This window comes from Exophiala oligosperma (genome assembly GCF_000835515.1).
Source record: "Exophiala oligosperma strain CBS 72588 unplaced genomic scaffold supercont1.13, whole genome shotgun sequence".
In the NCBI taxonomy this organism is placed as follows: domain Eukaryota; kingdom Fungi; phylum Ascomycota; class Eurotiomycetes; order Chaetothyriales; family Herpotrichiellaceae; genus Exophiala; species Exophiala oligosperma.
Window position 1 is genome coordinate 372,564 of NW_015622830.1, and position 21,626 is coordinate 394,189.

General features: G+C 50.5%; 5 protein-coding genes across 5 annotated transcripts; 1 reads left to right on the forward strand and 4 right to left on the reverse strand.

Annotated features, from left to right (window-relative positions):
- Positions 1–539: 539 nt before the first annotated feature.
- Positions 540–2,118, reverse strand: PV06_10486 (uncharacterized protein). The gene is made up of 4 exons (XM_016412043.1): positions 1,604–2,118; positions 1,488–1,549; positions 1,086–1,439; positions 540–1,024 (listed from the first exon to the last, which is right to left on the reverse strand). Exons 1-4 carry the CDS (start codon positions 1,704–1,706, stop codon positions 851–853), a joined length of 693 nt encoding a protein of 230 aa, XP_016257663.1. The 5' UTR covers positions 1,707–2,118; the 3' UTR covers positions 540–850.
- A 4,724-nt stretch (positions 2,119–6,842) lies between these two features.
- PV06_10487 (uncharacterized protein) lies at positions 6,843–11,473 on the forward strand. Its single transcript, XM_016412044.1, has 3 exons — positions 6,843–7,394; positions 7,454–9,897; positions 9,947–11,473. The coding sequence occupies exons 2-3, from the start codon at positions 8,052–8,054 to the stop codon at positions 11,227–11,229; spliced, it is 3,129 nt and encodes a 1,042-aa protein (XP_016257664.1). The 5' UTR covers positions 6,843–7,394; positions 7,454–8,051; the 3' UTR covers positions 11,230–11,473.
- Positions 11,474–12,318: 845 nt separating this feature from the next.
- PV06_10488 (uncharacterized protein) lies at positions 12,319–14,311 on the reverse strand (the record flags this gene model as incomplete). Its single annotated transcript, XM_016412045.1, has 5 exons — positions 12,319–12,540; positions 12,610–12,841; positions 12,945–13,921; positions 13,987–14,213; positions 14,290–14,311. The coding sequence occupies 5 exons, from the start codon at positions 14,309–14,311 to the stop codon at positions 12,319–12,321; spliced, it is 1,680 nt and encodes a 559-aa protein (XP_016257665.1).
- Positions 14,312–14,923: 612 nt separating this feature from the next.
- Positions 14,924–16,698, reverse strand: PV06_10489 (uncharacterized protein). Its single transcript, XM_016412046.1, has 2 exons — positions 16,091–16,698; positions 14,924–16,036 (listed from the first exon to the last, which is right to left on the reverse strand). The coding sequence occupies exons 1-2, from the start codon at positions 16,531–16,533 to the stop codon at positions 15,385–15,387; spliced, it is 1,095 nt and encodes a 364-aa protein (XP_016257666.1). The 5' UTR covers positions 16,534–16,698; the 3' UTR covers positions 14,924–15,384.
- Positions 16,699–17,516: 818 nt separating this feature from the next.
- PV06_10490 (uncharacterized protein) lies at positions 17,517–18,823 on the reverse strand (the record flags this gene model as incomplete). Its single annotated transcript, XM_016412047.1, has 2 exons — positions 17,517–18,389; positions 18,443–18,823. The coding sequence occupies 2 exons, from the start codon at positions 18,821–18,823 to the stop codon at positions 17,517–17,519; spliced, it is 1,254 nt and encodes a 417-aa protein (XP_016257667.1).
- Between the last annotated feature and the right edge of the window lie 2,803 nt (positions 18,824–21,626).

Here is a 21,626-nt window from a genome sequence, read left to right on the forward strand (position 1 = left end):
CGTTGCGATCGGGATCTTGGACTGAACTGTGGGAATCCCCGTCGCATTGCTAATTGCACGGCCTCTTGTGGGCAGTGAGAGATGATGATGTTGTGGAACAAGGACGGAGAGAATGTTGGCCCGTAGAAAACAGAAGTACCTCGGTGCTCGGAGTTTGAGAATATTCGTACTTCGTATATAATAAATATATATAATTTTGCCCCAAGGAGCGGTTTCCGGAATACCTGACACAGGCATGTGAGCAACATGATAACCGCTTCAGTACCCGTATAGTGCATAACCCTTGCATACGAGTGCATACGATAAAATCTAGCATCTCCGATATGGACAGTAATTCAAACATCAGGGGAAAAGTCCATGCCACGGACACTCCGACTCCGTATCGGCAACAGCAAGGGCACCTCTGCAAGTCCCGAGTTAGGCCATTCAGGGCAGGCCAATGCGTGTCAGGGTAAAGCCTCATTTCCTTAGCATGCTCAATAGATTGTCACTTATTACTCCGTACTTTCAAGCGAGACCTCAGTGAAGCAATAAGTAATCAAAAAGTACTCAAATCAGCGACAACAGGTAGCAATGGGTACCATTACAACTCCGTATCTATGCCCGAGACTCCAACAAGGCTGCATGGTGTAAAGGCTCAGAGAAATGCTACGGCGCATAGTCCACCACTCCCCTGATGTGAAGATTATCCATTGCGCTCACATAAACAGCATCTACACACTCCATGGACGCCGACTCTTGCTCGACACCACCAGGGGAGATCGTGCTCAAAAGAGTCAATTTCGCTAGAGAAACCCCGTATAATTCGCCTTCCTGCGCCAACATGTATGTCTAGTGTTTCTTCCTGGTTTTAAGCATGGTCCGGAATCAATTCATAACCTCCCTCGCTCGGAAGAACGACCGCGGCAAGCGTAATAGCAATGGCGCAGACTGCCTGGAAACTCCAAGAAATTGTGCACATGGTCCAGCTCTTGTCCAAGAACCATCCCGAGAAAAATCTTTCGTCGTTTTCGTAAAGATAAGCCTATGGCAGAGTCAGCATTTGATGACCACGAAAGCAATGTCTGGAAAAAGGGTAACCTTACCATCAGAGCCATACCGATGGCTTGTACAAACGCGGCCAAAGCAACCAAGATTGTAAGCACCCCCCAGCCTTGTTCTCTCTTTTGTTTACCTCCCACGAGTAGAATGGCAAAGGCCGCAATCGTCATGCCTTCCAAAACCACGGCGAAGGACATCAAAAACCCAACAGACCTCCACATACTACAAAAATATCGATCGTCTCCACGACAGTCGTTATATCTTGGGAACTGAACACATTGAAGGGAATCGGCCATCACATTGGAACTCGTCGAGCGACTGTCGAAGGAGGGGGGGATATTGGTGCTGGAGCACCTTCGATGGAGGCCATAGGTATAATGGACAGGATCGCCATGTGACTATCAAGAATTAGAATCTAGGCCTCGAGACACGGTGCAGATACATACCGTGCTTCCATCGAACGCGATCCAATTGGGAACAATGATGGAGGCGATAGTCATGCCCGAGGCTGTCCGACACAGCGTTAGTCTCATCTTTATTTGTGCTCGCGTTGTGGTCTTACCGGCCAAAAAGACAAAGAGAGCCACTGAGAAGACGATGCTCCTCGTGAGCATACCAGTGTAGTTGCTGCCATGTCCACTGGGCACCAGCGAGAAGTCTGCCATCCTCCACTATTGCCCACAGCCACACCGAAGCCGCTCTGATGTCAAAGACTGACTCGTAGGCCAATATTTCGCGCGTGCCTCCAGCCGGCTCGTACAATCGGCGTGGGGATTCGTCTCAGACAAGAGTGCGCTAGTATGGGAGATGGGAAATGTATCCCGTAGCAATCATGGAATTCAGGATGGCATAGAAAGCCAGAGCAGCTGACACGGAGGTGTGCAATGTAGCAAAACGATAGCGCTGGGCTTTTGGGGTAGGACTCGATACCCGGAGCTTGGGACTTCGCTGCCGCCTGGCGATTCAATCCCAGGGTGTGTTCCGCAACGAGGCCACGAGTGGAAAACAAAAACTGACGAGCTTCGAGTAGGCTCTTCAGACGATATGTGAAGAAGATATCATGAGTTGCGATTCGGGGGAGGACGAAAGATAGCAAGCGAGACGCAGCTTGAGGGGGAAGATCACGTTGCCAAGCAAATGACGATGAATTCGATCTCGACTGATGACAATGCCATGTTACAAGTGTCTCCTGTCTGTACTTCATTCCCATCAACAGAATTCAACGGTAAGCTGCGGTCTGCTACAGCGCGTAATTGTGTTGGAGGTGTTGACCAACAGTGACATGCAGCGGCCATGCACTGGCATACTGTGTAATGTAAGAATCACGAACCCGACGTCTCTCAATCACAACAGGACTTCGATCGAGAACGCGTATCGAAAGACGTCGCTTTCTCTAGAAGGGAACAGCTGAGGTAGTATTACATACACGTCTAACAAGAGCAACCTTCTGAGGAGAATTAACACATTCGTCCAGTTCAAATAACATCTCTAGGGTTTTTCCTCCAGCGAGCATGAACACTTTCTTCATGTCGATCAATAAATGCATGGACCAAATACGGCACGGTTGGCGAATCATTTTATGCCTTGATATACTCTCTGAAATCTTCACGCAACGCATTTGTTCCCTTTCATCAGTTAGCAACTTGGTCCGATCACTTTGAATGAAAGGACCAAACACTTACCTGAGCCATTTGCTTAGCCAGTTCATCATCCTCTTCCAGCTTCTTGCATAGAGCCCAAAACTCATTCCGATCCGACTCTGCTTCTTCGAGACACACGCGGCGGAAATTGGCTCGCGACATGGGGTCAATGATCTTTGCCCATTTTTCCCGGCGGACTTCACTGTACTTGTCCAAGATGCTGTCGTCGGCCTTTCCCTGTCTCAAGGCCACGAGCGCGTCGAACAGACTTCCCACGTCGGCGATACCTCCAGTCAACCCAAGACCTCCGCTTTTGGTTAAGAAGAACGTCAGCTCGTGGACGTTAGTATCAGAATGGGCAACTCACAATGGATTACACAAATGGGCGGCATCCGCGGCCAGCAGGAATCGGCCGACACGGAAGGAATCGGCACATCTCTGGTGTAGCTTGTAGGGACTGGCACTGACAAGCTTATAGTCTCCAGGCTTTGGGTTACCGGGCAGGATTTTTTCGTATCGTTCCGGCTGTCGCTTGAGATATTCCTCGTTGGATAGTCCCCACTCATCACCGTACGTTACCCGCCAGAGACCGTCATTTGTTATCCTGGCGGCCATGTACCAATCGTTCTCGTCGATGATAAAGTTGGAGTCCCAATATCCGAACTTGTGGAAATCATAGTAGACCTAGGAAAAAAGGGTCAACCCGGATATACTTGGCAAATTACGACTTCACTCACGTTGGTGGCAATGATTTGCTTCTGCAAAGTCTCGCCGGGATAATTCAAGTCTCCGAACAGCGAGCGTCTTATCTGGCTGTTGGCGCCGTCGCAACCCACAATGTAATCGGCGGAGAATGTCTTGTCGCCCGAGGGTGTTTCGACGTGAACTCGGGCCTCATTTTCGTCCTGGTCGATCGACACGACCTTGTGTTCCCACAGGACTTCGGTGTTGGGGGCTTTGAGGTAATGCTCCAGCAGCAAAATGTCGAGTTTGTCCAGCGGCAAACAGACCATGGGATGCTCAATGTCCATCCGAGATTTGATGCCGGCGATAAACGAACCATCGGGATTTCTCCAGCAAACGGCGTCGGGGTGAATTCCTTGAGCCTTGACGTCCTCCAGCACGCCCGCTCGTTCCAGCTCGTAGACGGCAGAAGGCGCATAGTGAGCCGCACGTGGGTTCTTGTCGAGTTCGTTGGAAGCCTCGAGGATTTGAACCTTGACTCCCTCCTTGGCAAGAAGGATGCCGAGCAAAAGACCTGACGGTCCGGCGCCGACGATGATCACCTATTTTTACTTTGGTTAGAGCATACATAGTAGAAGAGGGACCTGGTGGCGTTCTGTCCAGTTTAACCTACCTTGTTGACTGGAGTTTGTTTGCCCATCTTTTTGTTTATTCGACTTTCGTGTTAGTAGGTAAAGGGAGGTTTCGGTCTATGTGTTCCCGACAGGTTTTAAAGGCGGTGTCTCTTAATGCCTTCTCATGATAATATAATATAACAAAAGTCGTATGTGTCGGTGTTTTTTATTCCCCGCGTTGCTCCCACTCGATTTTCTTGACAAGAACGTGTTCTGTGGTTCTAGAGCCCGGCCCCACCAAACGTCTTGTGTGGTTGAGAGAGTGTGTGTACGGCGTGCTTTTTAAGGTGGGCTGATGTGTGTGTCCAGAACAACAATCTTTCACAGTACAACTTTGTGTTTTGTGAAGCCAACTCACTTCTGTGAGCAAAATAGTTGTACACTTTTCTCCAACGGCTCTCCCACTTCTCAAATTCACAGTCTGAATGACTTTCGTTTGAATTTGGATCTCCTGATACCAGAAATGTTCGAAATACTGTGCTTGCGGATGCCAACTCGTAACTCGTATTCGACTTATGGAGTAGAAATTGGGCATTGGACAACTCGTGTGCTCCCCGTATGAGGACGAGTTGAACTCCCACCACAACCCCAATGTTGTGGGGTCAATATTCTCCGCACCAAACTGTACGAGTACGAGCTCGAGTACGAGCACTTGACCTGATACACTCTGTATTTGTACTCGCTACGGGCGAACCAAAAGAAGGAAATGTGGGGTTTGGTTATTCGAGAATTAATTCCTTGGCACTCCGTACTCTACGGAGTACAATACACTACAGATGAGCTGCCATGAAACTCATACTTGATCAAAAGTCGTTCGAAATGCAACGTGAGGTTGAGAAATGTCATCCATGTTTTTGCCTGGGCCTCCAGTTTGACTATTCGTCCATGTCTCGAATTTCCCAGTCAACGACAAGCAAAGGTATGTAAATCAATCGCAAATGGGAACCAATTTATAAACTGATTTTGTGCTCATTTGGACCTCAAATGATTTATTCATCTTCAGTCGCCTTGTCAGCAAATCTTTGCTCGCTGAGTAAAGTAGCAGAGGACCAAAGTTGTATGATGCATCCCACGTCGCGACTCTCTCGCTCGCTCTCTCTCTCGGTGTGGGGCTAAATTGGCGTAACGAAATACTTTCTCCAAATCAGAGGGCCGGAGGTATGAGAAGCCGACCACTCGAGTATCTAGATGAGATTCTACTCCGTGTGCATATGACCTTTAAGTCTGTACAGAACAAGTCATGACTGTTGATATGAAGAATCCAGTCTTTCGAATAGCCCGTTCATAAAGGGAAGACCCGGATGACATACGAACACGTAGCTACTTACCTAAGGCTTACCAGGTGTAGTCTTCAAGTGGAAATTGCAAGTCTTCCGGCGACATAGATCTTTCGTCCTACAAACGTGTTGAAATAGGACAACTCAAAGCCTCAGTATGGAGATTTTCTGTGTCCAAGAATAACCAATTGAAGTACAGTATTGAGGTTGTGTCTTGCAGTCGCTCATGTTTTCTTTTTGTTGTAGGAGGGAGAGTGTTTCCCCACAAGAATAAAAATATTCAAAAAGTGCAAATGGGACAAGGTCCAAGGTACACAGCAACAACTCAACGATAAGATAACATCACACTTCACGTAGTGGCCAATTATGAAGACCAGAATAGTGACGCCGCTAGCTTAAAGATTCTCCTGAAACCAAATAAATCTTCAGATGAGCAATTTCTGAAAGAAGTCCTATATATTTCATTACATTCATTACTAGCGAACCAAGTCACCAGGAATAAAATCCTAAAAAGCATAAAAAATAGTCAAGGCGACAAGGTAGGGCAAGAAGCAAATACAGAGTATAATAGACTATCTTTCGTCCTCGTGGTTTACCCTGAGTCTCTAAAAGACCACAACAATAATGCCACAGAGGTAACAGTTCCATCTGGTAGACGGAGCAACTATCCGTACTGTTCAGATAACTATGGAGTACCTTGGGTAAATGCAATCAAGGAAACGTGGACTCTAGTATCACACAGAGTACCATGCTACAACACGATAGATTAGATCTGATGTGCTCGATTAGATCTGATGAGCCTTGTACGTACGTACAATGCAGAGAGTCCGAGTAAAGTGCTGAACTGCTGTGTGGTTTGCAGCTCTCGTGCCACTCACTCTCCTTGGTCTTCTTCTGGCTTGTTGTTGTTGTTGTTGTTGTGGTGTTATTATTATTATTGTCCATGCGTTGTTATTTTTGTCACAGCCTCCATTTTCGCGTAGCATAGATGTATCTGTGCCTCGGCTATAAGATCCGTTTGTGCTCTACTCAGATAGACTGATATCGGATTGCCACATCAGTGGCGTACTACTTCTACTCGCATCAACCCTGAATTATCGCAATATTGATCCACCAGTGGGATCAACCAGGACTTCATCCTGATATGGAGTCCCAGCAGATCATGAAGGAGATGGTGACATGGTCCCTATAGCGACACCAGGTGGTGTGGACAAGCATCCGATGTTTTTTGAACTCCATCTTGTAAAAAGGCAATTAAACGCCTGACACCGCCACATCCTATAGCATCCGGAGCCAAGGTTTTGAAGTCTCTTTGTTCCTATCTGTGGGAAGTTACAGTACAGTTACAAAAGGTATGGATAGAGGGAATTGTTCGACAGGGGTGATCCAGGAAAAAGGTAATTAAATGACAGGCAAATTGAAGGCGAAGAATTAATTGAAGTATTGATGGAGAGAGACGCCAATGTTTCAAATGATGTCAATCCGCAGTCATTTTATTCCTCAACGACACTTTCTCACCACTTCACTCCATCCTCTCGTCTCCTCTACTCAGGAAAAGAAGTGATTTCTGCCAACTTCCGACTTCCGACTGCTGTCTCCCTGTCTCCCTACTGCTAACTTCCCCTTCAGACATCGCCGCGACTCCCCACTTCGCTTATAGTCTCTGGGACTGACACTTTGACGCCCAACTGACGTGAAGTGACAGGAACAACGATCAACATTCGAGACCCTTCGCGTTGGATCCTCATCCAATCTGTGATCGATCGGCCACATTGTTTCCACATTTCAGCCTCACATCAGCCACGCGATTCAAATGTTACAAGCCCATTCGACTGCCAGAACCACCAAAATAAAGTTCCAACGGCGTCGTTGCAAGGATCACAACACTGAAGCAAGAGTTGGATTGGTATAAACATAAACACTTCAAATGTCGACTTTACCTGACACACTGGGGAGGCTACAGGGGACAGAAAGATGTCATCGGGAGAGAGTACGACTGATAGACTCGAGCATCACGGTTTCTAGGAAGCACACATGGAGTACAGTATTACTTATTTGGATGGAGCTTTGATCCTCTTGTACGCTCTGATTGCCCTCGGACCTCACACGCCACCTATCGTTGATAGACGTGTTGCAGGATCCTCTTCACGACTCACTCAGACCCGTCCCACGGATCATCTTCAGCTGCTTGCATAGCACCACCGCACTCCTCAAAAAGCCGTTGCAGACGCATGGACCAGTTATTGGTTCGGGCTGGCAAGGTACACTGGGGTTGAGCGTCCGAGCACGACACTTTCTAAATCCTCAGCGACGTTGGAAGATCTGATGATCATGGCCACCGCCGTTTTGCCACTGCTGATGGGCCCCCAGGCTGAGAATAACTTCCTCTTGCTGGCCTTGGTCAAGAGGCAAAATCACATATCGGTGAGATTGCATCGAATCTACTGCTCTGCGCACAGGTATTTCCCCCCCTGCTCTCTATCTTGGCTCCTGATTTCCGTGCTTGAAAAAGGACATTGCTCGACGGGGTAATCAAAACAATGCCATGGTGGTTGTTGAGGTGAGTGGTGGTAATTCGCCTCTGAAGAGAACGAGAGTTGTATAAAGCACGTTAACTTCCTCAAGTCTGTTTTCCATCTTCAGCAAGTTTTGGTTTGTCTACTAACCACAGTCACTCGTTTCCCTTTGGATTTGCCTTTTTTTTTCCGACCCGAAGTCACTCTTTCACCACCACCATGAAGTGGACAAAGTCCACGGCCAACAAGGTCGCGCTGACTTTGCTGGCGGCCGACACGGCCCTGGCTGACCTGCCGACCGTTATCGAGCCTTGCCCAGAGGCCACCAGCCTTTCGATCCCACCTATCACCGTCACGGCTCAGTACCAGCCCGTCTCTACCTGTGCACCTACAACGGCCTGCGTCAAGGGAACATGTGCTACCATGTATCCTCTGTCCACGTTCCCATTCGTGTCTACCGTGGTTCCCTTCGCCTGGAACGGTACCACTTCTCAGCTCACCACCGTCACCGATGTTGCTCAGCCAGTCCGAGCCTCCGAATTCCTGACCACCCTCACACAGGTTACCGCTGCTCCATCCATGGACAAGCGTAGCTGGGTCGACTGGTTCAAGGAGAAGAGCAACACTCCCTCAAGCACCACCCTCTACCAGACCGTCACTAGACGCGCAATGGCTCCTTACAAAGACATGGGTCCTCTTTGCGTTCCTGGCTGGCGCGGTAGCGGCCTCTGCGACAAGTGCGAGGGCAAGCCCTCTGGCGATCGATCGCAACTTTTGGATGTCACCGAATGCCGATTTGGTGTCAACGCTGCCGGACAGGCTTACGAGAAGTGTGTCGAATGGTACGAGACGGTCATCGAGCGCCCAGCACCTACATCCACCGTCACTGCTAGAGCTCAGTGCTCGAGCCAGGGCAAAATCCCCTCTGCCGGTGTTTACACCTGGACCTTCCCTCAGGTTGCTCCTCCTTGCACAATTACCGCTCCTGCCACGACTGTTACCGTCACCGTCAACGGCCGACCGTCGATGCATGTGATGCCGCAACAGGTCAACGTGATCCCAGGAAAGGCCTGGAACGCCTACGTGACCAAGTCCTTCTCTGGCGCAACAACTTTCCAATTCAACGTCTATATCACAAAAGTCATCATTTTCAACATTCCTTATTTCACACAGCCGGCTGGCAACACTCGCCACATCCCCGTCCCAACCGGAGGCAACGGTGGAAAGGGTGGCAACTGGTGGCCACTGCCTGAACCAAGCCAGGGTGGAAGTGCTGGCCAACCTTGGGAAGACTGGAACTCGGTGCCATCCACCACCACCTCCATGACTTCCACCGGTGGCCCCATCGGCTGGACCACGTCTACTTCATCGTCGTCGTCATCGTCAAATGGTGGTGGCCCCATCGGCGCATCGACGTCCTCGTCGAGCAGCAGTTCCGCCGCAAGCAGCTCCTCGTCAAGCAGCAGTTCCGCCGCAAGCAGCTCCTCGTCAAGCAGCAGCTCTGCAGCCAGCAGCTCCTCGTCAAGCTCGAGCAGTGCCGCCTCTAGCAGCTCCTCTTCTTCCAGCAGCTCGAGCAGTGCCGCAGCGAGCAGCTCTTCCTCCTCGTCCAGCTCCTCCAGCGCTGCAGCCAGCAGTTCATCCTCATCCAGCAGCTCTTCCTCGTCTGCCTCTTCCACAACACTCCCAAGCGCCACTGGAACCGGATTCTACCTTGTCGTCACAGCGACACCTGTTTCCAACGCTAAGCGACAAGCAGTTGTCCAATACGTCGGGTTTGACTCCAACCAAGTTGGCTTTGCGGTCGACGAAAAGGTGTCTGCTGCGATTGTTTTCGAAGGCACCGACGGCACTTTCATCTCAGAAGGCCAATTCCTGGGAACCAACAGAATGGATACTTCCTTCGTCAGACGACTGGCTAATATTCCTAACGGTTTCCGTGCCTGGAGCATCGTCGGCGGATTGGCTGAACTGGATGGCGCAACAGGTTTCTGCTTGGGCGCTAGCGGCCGTATCTTCGCCTACCTTGACCCTGACTCTTGTGACTTCCCAGTCGACTTGGTCCCAAGTAAGTTGTATTGTTTCACAAACGGTTTCAAATGCTGACATTTACCTAGCCCCGGTCGATACTACCAGCAGCACTTCTAGCTCTGCTTCTAGCACTTCGATGAGCTCCATGACCAGCACTTCTTCAAGCACGATTGGAGGCGAGACTACATCTGCCGCGTCTTCGTCCTCGGCTGCATCGTCGTCCGCCGCATCTTCGTCGTCGGCTGAGTCTTCATCATCTGCTGCCTCCTCTTCGGCCGCTTCATCATCCGCAGCTTCATCCTCTGCTGCATCGTCGTCTGCTGCATCATCTTCTGCTGCATCGTCCTCCGCCGCGTCTTCTTCTGCCGCTTCCACCACATCCAGCGCAGGTGAATCCTCATCGACACAGGAAGCCACTACCACCTTCACTAGCACAGCATCCACCACCAGCTCGGCACCTGCAACGAGCTCTACCTCCGGCGCGCCTATTTGCAACATCAACGCCAACATCTGTCTGGACTCCGACCTGATTCAAACAAATGTCGTCGCAACAGAAAATTGCCCACTTCTCGGTGGTTTGACTTGCACAGTGAACCAGTTGTTGAGCCTTGTGCCGACTCTCCTGCAATCTAATCCTAATGTCTTGACTGTTGTGGCCGCCAATAACCAGCTCCTGGGTCTTAGCATCTCACCAGAGCAAGTCCAGGCTGCACTCGTTGCCGGAACGCTTAACCAAGTGTGCTCAGCACTGCAAACCACCAGTGTCACCATCAATGACCCAACGTGCCCTGTTCCTTCAAGCAGCTCTTCAACCACAGTTGCTGCCTCTACCAGCTCGTCCTCGGCTGCATCATCGTCTGCTGCGTCGTCGTCTGCCGCAACATCGTCTGCCGCCTCTTCGGCCGCTTCATCCTCTGCAGCTTCGTCGTCTGCAGCTACCACAACAAGCAATGGTGGTGCTTCGACAACGGCTGGTGGCAGCCCGACAAGCTCAACTTCAGCCGCCGCTACTCCTGCTTGTGGTGTGCAAGTCGATCTCTGTGCTGGCCAGACCTTGCAAGACGTTGGCTTGAACGAGGTGACTTGCAACAGTGGCACACCAGGTGTCTTGTGCACCGTCACACAGGTTCTCGAAGCCGCTACCAATGCTTGTGCCGGTAACTGCCAGGTCATTGGACAGACCGGTACCGCAGGCGTCGATCTTGATGGCCTGACCGGTCTCCAGTCGATCCAGTCTATTCAAGCCGCCGTCAACAACTACCCCAACTGCCAGCCTGGTGGACCCACTGTCACCCTCAGTGAGCCAACCTGCCCAGTTACGGTGTTGAAGCGAGATACCAAGAGAGCGCGATATATGCGCCACTACTAGGATCCCGTACCCGTACCCGTACCATTGGTGACAGATCTCGTGGTACGAGAGAATGATTTGATGGATTGATGGAAGATTTTATTTCCGTTCATGGTTTTCAATTCTGATTCCCAAACAATTGTAAGGTAATAGATTTTTATTAGTATATTTCATACCTACCTACCATTCTATCTAGCTGTCAAGGACCTCCGATTGAAGAGAGTTCTTGACTCGGCTCCAATACTATTCAAAGTGACACCATCTGCCTTGATTGCCTCTTTTTTCTCCTTCTCTTCTTCTTCTCCTTCTATGTTGTGGACGGGTCAAAGGTGTCTGCTCCCCCAATGCTTTGGCATGATCACGATCTCGTCCCCCGAAACAGGATCTGGCACTTTCAAGTTGGGGGCAAGGCCAGGCCGTCGAACCACGGCGGCATGTCTTGAGAGTAGGGACTCGCTCGTTTTTCACTTCCTCTCCCGGATGTCGCCTCTCTGGAGAAGCTCCCCCCGGGCCCTTTTTTTTTCCTTTCCCTTTTTATCCAATTTTGTATTTTTGGTCGCAATCGTCCTACGCAGTATTCACCGGGCAAAACCTCGACCTTGCCCCCCCTCCCTGGGAGGTGGACCGACTTGACCCGTCTCAGGGACTTCTCTGTCGACAAACATCTGTCGCGTTGGTCACAGGTTGCCAATTTTTTTTCTTTTTCAATCCGTCGTACATGACAAAGTCCGGTGCTCCTGGCATACGTGGCGAGATTCCCGGGCACGCATCACCTTGGGGAGGGGGGAGGGGGGTTTTACTGTACCGTGCTGCACCGTACGGCCCGGGCGTGACTCTTTTGAATGAACGGGGTCGATGTATTGTTTCTTTCATTTAGGTATAAAAAGGTGAAAAGCGTCTTGTGAAAAGCTATGTACTTGGGAGTGACGGCGAATATGTCGTCACAATGTTCAACTACAATCGACACCTGATACTCCGTTCTAGAGAGTTACTTCGTTCCTGGTGTTCACCGTCCACAGTTCATATTCACGTTCGTGTACACTTCCTTCTTTCTCCCGGATATAAACGTTCAAAATTCAGTTCCACTCCCATTTAGTTAAAATTTTATCCTCATCCCAAATGTGTCTCGGGTCCGGTGGAATGCATGTTGAACTTGATGAAGAGGTCGTGGCGGGCCCACCAGCTCCGCAGGCGCTTGCCGTAAAAGTAGACGGGGATGCCGAACACGCACATGGCCAGGGTGGTCCCGCCGAAGGTGAACATGATCTGTTCGGGTCCCTTGGAAGCGACCCAGTTGTTGGCAAAGTTGGAGAGACCGTAAAACATGAAGTTCTAGAGAACAAGAAAATGTTAGAATGTGAAAGGAGGAGATTGATTTTTTTGGATTTGTGAGTAACTCACCTTGAAAACCATGTTCATGACAAACATCTCGTTACTTTGAGATCGGAAGGCGTCGAGACCATACGCCATGGTGGCGACGACACCGATCATGACACCAAACATCATCATGCCCCAGAGGAAGGAGCAGAGAATTGCGCTCAAGCCGTTTGCCATGGCGTAACCGAAGAAGAACATTCCGAATCCACAAAAGATGGCGCAAGGTATCATGAAGACGAGGCGGAACTCGGGTTCACTATTTTACGAACGGTGTGTTAGTAAGTGGTGTGATTTGCAGGGATAGGAAACCAAACAAAAGAAGCAAGGGATTGGGTCCGTGTCTAGCAGGGTCGACTTACTAGGTTCCCTTGTTCCTGACTGTCATCCACTTCATGACACGATCTCCGAAAAGAGCGAGGAAGATACTGCCAATCATGCCCCCGACGAAGGGGCCGGTGCCGAGATATCCAATCTGTGCGGCATCGAAAGTCCAGGGGGGACCGGCGAAGATGCCGGCCATGATGATGGCGGAACCGACGTACCAGGCGCACAAGAGACCAGAGACGATGATGACGTAAAAGCCGCCAGGGTTGCACAGGGTCAGGAGCATGCCAAAGAGCCACTTGATAATGTTGTCGTGCGAGAAGACGCCGTTGTAGATTTTGAGTTCCTGGACAAAGGTCTTCTTCTTGTATTGGCGGGCCGCGCCGGTGACCGAGGGCGAAGATTCGTTGAGTTCCTTGACGGCGATGGCCTGCTCGCGGTGTTCCTCGTTGGCCTTGTCGATCTGTTCGAACGTCTCGGTCTGAAGCGTGTCGGTCTCGTAGATGGTTTCCCGGAGATAGGTGGTTTCGGGGCAGAAGAGGAACATGAGGATGAACTGGACGACCAGGAAGATCTGGAAGAGGTGGAACAGCCAGAGAAGACCCAGGTCATTGTACACCTGGCCGCAGATGATCGAGGCCAAACTGGAGGCCGAGTTGAGTACAAAGTTGATGGTCGCAATCCTCAAGCCTCGCTGGTGCACGCAGTACAGATCTCCAACGACCGAAATGATGAGAGACTCGAACGCGCTGGTGGAGAAGCCTTGAACGATACGAGCAGCCAGGAGGTAGTTGTAGCTGGCCTTGACTTCACCAATGGCCGTGCCGACAATACAGAAGAGCGTGGAAACGATGAAGACGGGACGTTTACCATAGCGACGACTGAAGGCACAAACGAAGGGACCGATACAACCGATAGCGAGGATGTTATAACCAGAGACCATGACCGTCGTGGTGAGATCTTTGTTGATTTCTTTGGCAATCGCAAAATAGGAAGCATTCAAGAAGGGACCCTGTGGGGCTGTGTTAGCTTTCTTGTCATTCAGATTGTCGGGCGGGCTGTGGTGACACTACGTACGTTTGTCGCGGCGCACAACATAGATCCAAAGGCAAGGATCCAGATGATGGACTCTTTCTTCACGGGGGACCAGTTAAGAGGATCGTTTGGATCGTCGCTGGGTTGAGGCGAGAGAACGATGTGTGAGTTCTTTCCCGTTCCATGTTTGAGGTTTCCAGTTTGTGCTTCAGCATGGGCAGCCTCGTCGTTCAGAAGAACTGTGCCGGGCACATGCGAGAGTTTGTGGTCTGATAAGAGTCGATTTCGCGTCAGTCAAGGCAAAGCGAAGGATGGTGTGCAGGGTAAGGGAGTTGAGGGACATACCTTCCAAGACACCGAGACCCATGATGCCAATAGGGTGAACCCCCGAGTGGTGTTGTTATGAGAAAATATGAGTGTAGAGAGAATTGTACAAAGAAACGAGAGCTATCTCAAGGAAGGGGTGTGGGTTGCGAACATCAATCGACGGGGGGAGATATAGGAGACTAAGTACTCCATACACTACGACACAGTCTGTCTTGGACGCCGCGTGCTTTTGGCGAGACGAAGTGAGGGCCATGTTTCCTACTCCAAAGTTCTCCATTTTTTGGCTTCACTCCGCATTGCTGCATTGATCTAGTTTACCAAGAAACTGGCGTCTGCGAATACGAGGTCGAGGCCAATTTTCAGAGTCATGGGTCGTTGACTAAGAAGGCCAAGAACACTCGACAGAGGAATGAAATCAATGAAATCGGTGGATGGAAAGCTTGGTGATAGCGGTGGCGTCGGGAAAGGCGAATTGATCCAGGTCTAGATCGCGAATGGAGAAGAGTCGAGCGCATTATTGGTATCCCTGTCAAGACTAAACCCAGAACGAGGTGAGAATCCCCGCGCCACTCCGTTGCCAATTCTGCCATAGCCGGCCATAGCGTCGAGCCCAGAGTCTTGGTGATTGGACCGGCGAAAAACGAGATAGTTGGGGAAAGGCCGGGGGTGGATATTGTATGATTGGGAACGAGGGTCCCACGTGCGGGAAAAACTCCAACAGTATGGGGAATTTCTCATCGACCAGAACCGAGAATGCGTTGTAAATCTGGGGGTCGGCAATTAATGAGCCTCCGACACATGCTCGATGGCACACGGAATGACCCAGTGCTTTGGTCCGTGCCAGGGTTTTGCCCATCGCCTTTTCTCCTCTTTTGCGTGCCTTGCATCGAGGACCAGGGAGTGGTCGCCAGGCCAATCAGTATGTTGGAAGGTGGACTACGTTTGTTCAAGGTTCGAGATTCGAGAACTTTGAATAAATATTGAGAACTTGGGACTTGAGAGGCGAGAGAGCCAAGGTGTCGTGTCGTCCTCGAGATTGGCCTCGCTGGGTATTTTACGTTCCCCCATCTCTACCAGGATGGGTGAAATATCCTTTGGGATTTCAAATTCTTCTTACAGTGATTGTAGAAACCCCACCACGTGTTGACGTCCCTGCCTCTTGGTGATGGCCTCGGTGTGCAGTGATCCTGCAACGATCTTGCGTTGAACCGGTAGACACTGTTTGGCGCAGATCTCCTCCAGAATTTCGGCCTGCCCAGCCGGCACGATCTCGTCGTCACCAGCCTCGAGAATCAGCACGTTCAGATCTCGCTTGATGGCACTAATCTGCAGAAGTGCAGTTCCACTGTCCCACGTCGACCGCAAAAAAGGTCCGAGATAGCGGTATGGCAGGAACTTCTGCGGATACAATGCCACGAGCATTGCCTGCAAATCAACAAATGGAGTCTCGAGAACGAGCCCACTGAGGTTGTCGACATTATTGCCACCGTTGATCGAATTGGCCAGACTCACTGTTGCAACCCCCGCGCCAATGGATTGACCCCAAACCACGACCCTCGCTTGCCCATGTCTGGCTTTTACCCACCGCAGAGCTGCTTCTGCATCCAGCGTGATCCCTTTCTGGGAGGGTCTTCCCCCAGACGTCCAATACCCCCGGTAAGACAGAGCGACGATGGTGTATTTCCGATGCTGTTTCGGTACGCGAGCCAAGTCTTTCAGGACATGCGACAGATAGGGAAGTCGAGGGGGTAGAGAAGACGCATTGCTACTGGCTGGTCAGAGGTAATGGATGTGAGTGGCCATGAAAGAGCCCACGTACCCTTGAAAGTATACCACGACAATGTGCTCGGTGGCGGCTTCAGTCTCTTCGAGTGGACTGAGCGACCCTTCAACAAGCTTGATTGCTGTTCCGTCCGATGACTTGAGAGAATGCTCGGTCCAAATGGCCGGTCTACACAGAGACGAATAGTCCCCAATCTTCTCGGATCTGGAGAATGGTGGGATCGAGGGCATGTAGATGATTTTGTTCTGGAAGACCACCAACATCAGACATTTGTAGACCCATAGTGTCACCAAGAGCCCTCCGAACACGGCAGGGGGAATGAGAACGGCCGGGATTGATTGCAAGCTAAACGACTGGCTGTTTCCGTACGCCTTCTGGATGATTGGGGTCTTGAAGCACACACCACGCTTTCTCCGCCATAGACTGGCATGGGTGTCTAGAGATGATCGTAAGTGGATTGCTCGTCGCCATACATGCATTGAGGTTAAGGAAGGGATTGATCCTGTCGAGATTTTGGCCACTACATTAGTTGGAGTTCGAGAGAACACAATCGAACCATGAGATATCGTCGTTTCGTGCTAGGAATTAAGACATGTGTACCTAGTTATTGTTTGGCCTTAGTATGTTGTTCTTCAAGACTGTGTGAGGTGGTTCTACAGGTACAGGTTTACCCCCGGAGATGCTTCGACTACTATTGGGGGTTCCCGTTGTCCGACCTACAATGCATATAGCAGCAAGTCCCTTCCTTAGGCGAAGTACTGTATATAGCTAGCGATCCTACTGCCGCTATAAAGACAATAGTCTCCAGCTGCGTTTCCTCAATGGCATTCCTTCTGGGACACTAAATACATATTCCGCACCTCCATACTCGTACAGAGAGTACAGAGATTCACTGTGAAGGCATGGATATGGCGCATGCAAACGGGTTCGCACGTTAAAACTCTCTCCTTCGACAGTCGGTCACGCCTTGATTCCAGCAAGAATGGAGCCTTTGTCATGCGTTCGGCGGAGAACTATGCTGTTTTTTCACTGATTCGGCCAGATGTCATGCGAGTTCGACTTGGAGTCTAAATCTTCGTTAATTGTGCCTATGATGCTGTCTATCAATCCCCCGGTCGATGCCAGAAAAGGACAAGAACACTTCCCGAAGGAAAGGCAGTAACTCCGGTATGCCTGGAAACAGATGCAAGAGATTGGCAGAAAGGAGAGTGACGCATAATATCGCCTCGCGATCGATCCTACGAGATTCCGTCGGTGTTACTGCACAAGCGTACGTATCGAAAACCCGCACTTGTCGATGTTGTGGAATTGAGTCCTGGTGGCGAGTTCGTGCCGACTGCGTTCAAAGGTTCGGATGAATACTGGAGTTGTCGTGACTCAAGAGCGTTAGATTACAGTCTATCTTCTGTAATACACACGGGCGTCTTTCCTATTCTACCCATCTATCAGCCTGAGCCGAGGACTAGAAGTGGAACCATTTCAGCAGAGTCCTGTGCAACCATGATTGCTTCCAAGTCCCTGAGAAATGATGGTTGACACATGCTTGGGCGCTGTGGAAATTCTCCGAGCCTGAGTGTCTTTGTCCGTTGCCCCATACATTGATGGGCATCACCCCAAGGCCACCACTACGCTGCGTCGTATTCCCGTCCATTGTGTCCTCATCAAAAATCCAACTAGGCTCTCTCAGCCTATAGAATGGTGCCCACGTCACTCTTCCTCGCTGTTCATCGCTGCTACGGACGGAGGCGTCCTCGGGACATGCATCTTTCTGTCTTTGAGAGAGTTTCAGCGAATGATTTGAGGGCAGACTTTCGGTCAGAACATCTAACACTGCCTCTGTGAACATTCCGGGACCAGTGATCTCAAGGATCGCTGCATTATCGAATCTGTCGGCCAGTCGATACCAAGGTGTCTTCTCCTTCTCATGCTTTACTGAATGTGCGATCGATCGGACGATGGCGCGCCTCAGTATTGGGCTGAAGGGCCGGGCAGCGTAGATGGCATACTGGATGAAGCCATGAGTTCCGTCCCAGCGCCAAAATTTCCGTCTCCTCACAGAAGCATATGGTTCATCCACTTCAATGCCAATTACGAGCGAAATGTTCATGTTTTTATCTAGGGCGAAAAGAGGTGACATGGGCTCACAAGTTTCGACCGAGCGGACCGGATGTACGTCGATATCGGCATAGAATCCACCATAATGCCACAACAAAGTGTAGCGGAGAAGATCTGCTCGAATGATGGGTCGGTAGGACGAGGAAAATAAATGCTCGAAGTATGGAACTGTCTGGAGCTCATCCGATACGAGAGGGGGTGCATCGCGGTCGGAGACTACCTGAACAAAGTACCAATTAGCAAGGAGTCTTACATGTTGAATTGGAACCATACTTGGTGCTCCCAACCGGGATGTAGCTTGCGCCAGATTGCCGGCTGATCAAAATTCTCGGGCACGACTGGGTCCCGCCATGTCTGCCATATCTTCTTCACCGGAAGGTTTGGTTGAGCTTTCGATTCTTCTCGATGCTGGATTGCGAGCAGTGCAGAGTCAATGCGCCGCTCAAGGTCATGGTCCGGGTTTTGTCGATATACGGAAGTACTCTCGAATCGACCACAACTGTCGTTCTCGTCCTTGAAAGCCTCTAGATTAGATTCGCCATGGTTCCGTAGAATGGGAAGAAGGGTGTAGAAAATGCAGATGCAGAATATCAACGCGACCAAGAAGAATAGCCTGCGCCTTCTCAACCAGTATGGGAAAGGCGCTCGCCGCATCGCCCATCAGGTGTCATTTGCGAAGAGGATACAGAGGATACGAGGCAAGCAAAGACGGAGTACTTGAGGCTCCGAGCATAGTCCAATACTCTACTCCGTACTGTCCTGTGACTTGCCGTGTCAGGGCCTTCATTTCTGGCCCCCAGACACTAACAAAAGTCTTGAATGCTCTTTCCCACAGAAAAGGCGCCATGATACTTCCATATGGGTGGATAACGGGGTGGTTTAATTGTTAATTATAGCCCAAAATGACTGGCGATCTCTGGAGAAATGAACGCTCTGTTCCAGCAAACTCCACTCTGTGTGTGCCTTGTGTAGGGATGGCTTCTCTGATTCGGGGGTGTTAGGGAGCACAGGGACTCTGCTGGGCTCTCTTCTCCTTTGTGTCAGAATATCGAGCCTTGTACATTCTTGTAATAGGCCAACAGCAAATTAATCGTTAGGTACAACCGAGTACTCGTACTAAATGCGTTGGCCCATAACTTACACTTTGATCATGGGCCTTTCGCCCGGTTCAAATCCTTTCGAGGCTGGTTTCAAACTTTTAACGGCGCCTAGATTTGTAGATATCGGGTCCGAAGTACTCCGTAAAGCGCCTGAAGATCGGTTATGATAAGGGGAACCTCAACGGAGAGACTGTTTTGGACCCTACTGGACGGACATACAGTACTGTAGAAGCGAGGAAGTGATTGCCCATAGCTTCCATCTGTTAGACAAGACACAGCCCGTCAATAGAAATCATCATGTAATGCCAAGTGCTCAATTTTCTCCTATCTCAAAACATACTCCAGACTCCCTTCGTATATCGTGTCTATTCGAGCCTACATATGTACCTAGGCATCTTCACTTTCGACAAACTATTCCTTCTCTATTGGCGCATCATTCTCTATTCACCACCATCGGATCATCGACAAGTCTCCTCCTGCTCCTGGTCTCCTGCATATGTTGTGTCAGCTTCTGGCCAAGCCATGACCAAGACACGGCCTACAACCGTGGGGATTCTTGATGCTCCCGGAGCCTCAACCCACATGGGATTTTTAACCAGGTACCCAGTGGCGAAGGACTCGTAGTCACACCCACCCGAAGTCCAAGGCCGATTCTTTGCTTCTATGATCAGTGCAAGATGTCTATCTTTCTTACTTCTTCATAACTTGCTCCTTGATCGCCATCGAATCCAGGGATGTGTCTCGCCTGTTCGAATCAGCGGCTCAAGTCGTGCCGTATTCACCAGTCCCGGATGGGCCTGATCGACGTCTGTGATGCCAACCAGCTTCATGGCTGACTCGAGTTCATCGCTCAAGACTGTTCAGAGAACCACAGTTAGTCAACATGTCAGATTAGGTAACTAATCAAGATGACAGAGATCGAGGCAACTGGGGGTTACTCACTTTCAGTCAAATGTTCGACGCCTTCCTGCCCATAGGCGAGGGAGTACAGATATGGCCGACCAATTCCTACCGCCGTCGCACCCAATGCAAGCGCCTTGAGGATGTCAGTCCCGCGCCGAATTCCTCCATCTACGTAGATCTCGAGCTGATCTAGAATTTCGGGGCATTGTCGGTGAATCTCCAGCAACGTCAGGAGCGCAGGTTGTGTTCTACCCCGGATTCTGGTCAGTCTCGGGGGCGCAAAAGGACGCCATTCTTGAAGGTAAGAACTTACGTGTCCAGAGACCTTCCGCCATGGTTGCTGAGCAGTATACCTTCAACTCCGTGGTCTGCAGCTGCCCGAGCATCGGCCGCCGTCTGAATACCTTTCAAGACAATAGGAAGCCCTCCGCTGGCTTCTCGAATCCACGGGAGATCCTTCCAACATAGCGTCGAGTCGATATATTGTGCCATTACTCTTCCCAATCCACCGCCTTTCTTGTCATTTACTGCAACAGCCCCGCTGACTGGTGAGGACAAGTTCCCTGCAGCGAGCCGCTCGTCCGCCTCTCGTTTCCCTGGAATCGGAGCATCCACGGTCACGAAAACAGCTTGAACTCCCAGATCCCTGGCTTTTCGAAGTAACTGGGTCGTCTTCTGTCGGTCTGAATTGACATAAAGTTGCAGGAAGAAAGGTTGTTTGGGGAGCCCAGCTTCGACAATGTCAGACAATGGGTAAGAAGCATTACTCGATACCTATAACCACACAGATAACGTTAGCACATGTTTTAGTCGCGCTGAAATTGGTTTGCACAATGGAAACACAAAGGCCATACCGTCAGTATAATTCCTTGAGACCCACAGCCACGAGCTAGAGCGAGTTCTCCATCCGAATGTGCCAGTCTCGCCATGGCCGTGGGGCTGACGAAGAACGGGACGCTACTCTCGCAACCCAGAATTGATCTTCTGATGGACACATTCCTGACATTTCTGAGTACACGCGGCCGAAGCATCACCTTGCGGAAGCTTTCCTGGTTGTCTCGGTGACTAATGAGGTCTGTGGCTGCCGACGAGTAGAATGCATATGTCTTCTCAGAATACACATCTCGAGCCACATCTTCAAAGTCGTGAACGGCAATCATACTGTGAAGTGGAGGCTTGCTTCGTTGTCGTGGTTTTGAGATCGGATTGGAGAGACCCGAGTCTTCTGCGACACTGAGCTCTGCTGCCCCAAAGGCTGGTTTTGCCGGCATGGTTGTCACATCGATCACGCCAATTAATTGGCCTTTTTCGAGAGTCTGTTCCAGTATACTGGGTGCATGGACCTCGTCGTATGCGCTTGTGGCATCGCCACCTGCATATCTCAATATGACTGATACAATTCATGTTAGAGGGCAAAATATACCAGGCGGGAAAGAGCTGAGCAGGCTTACTGG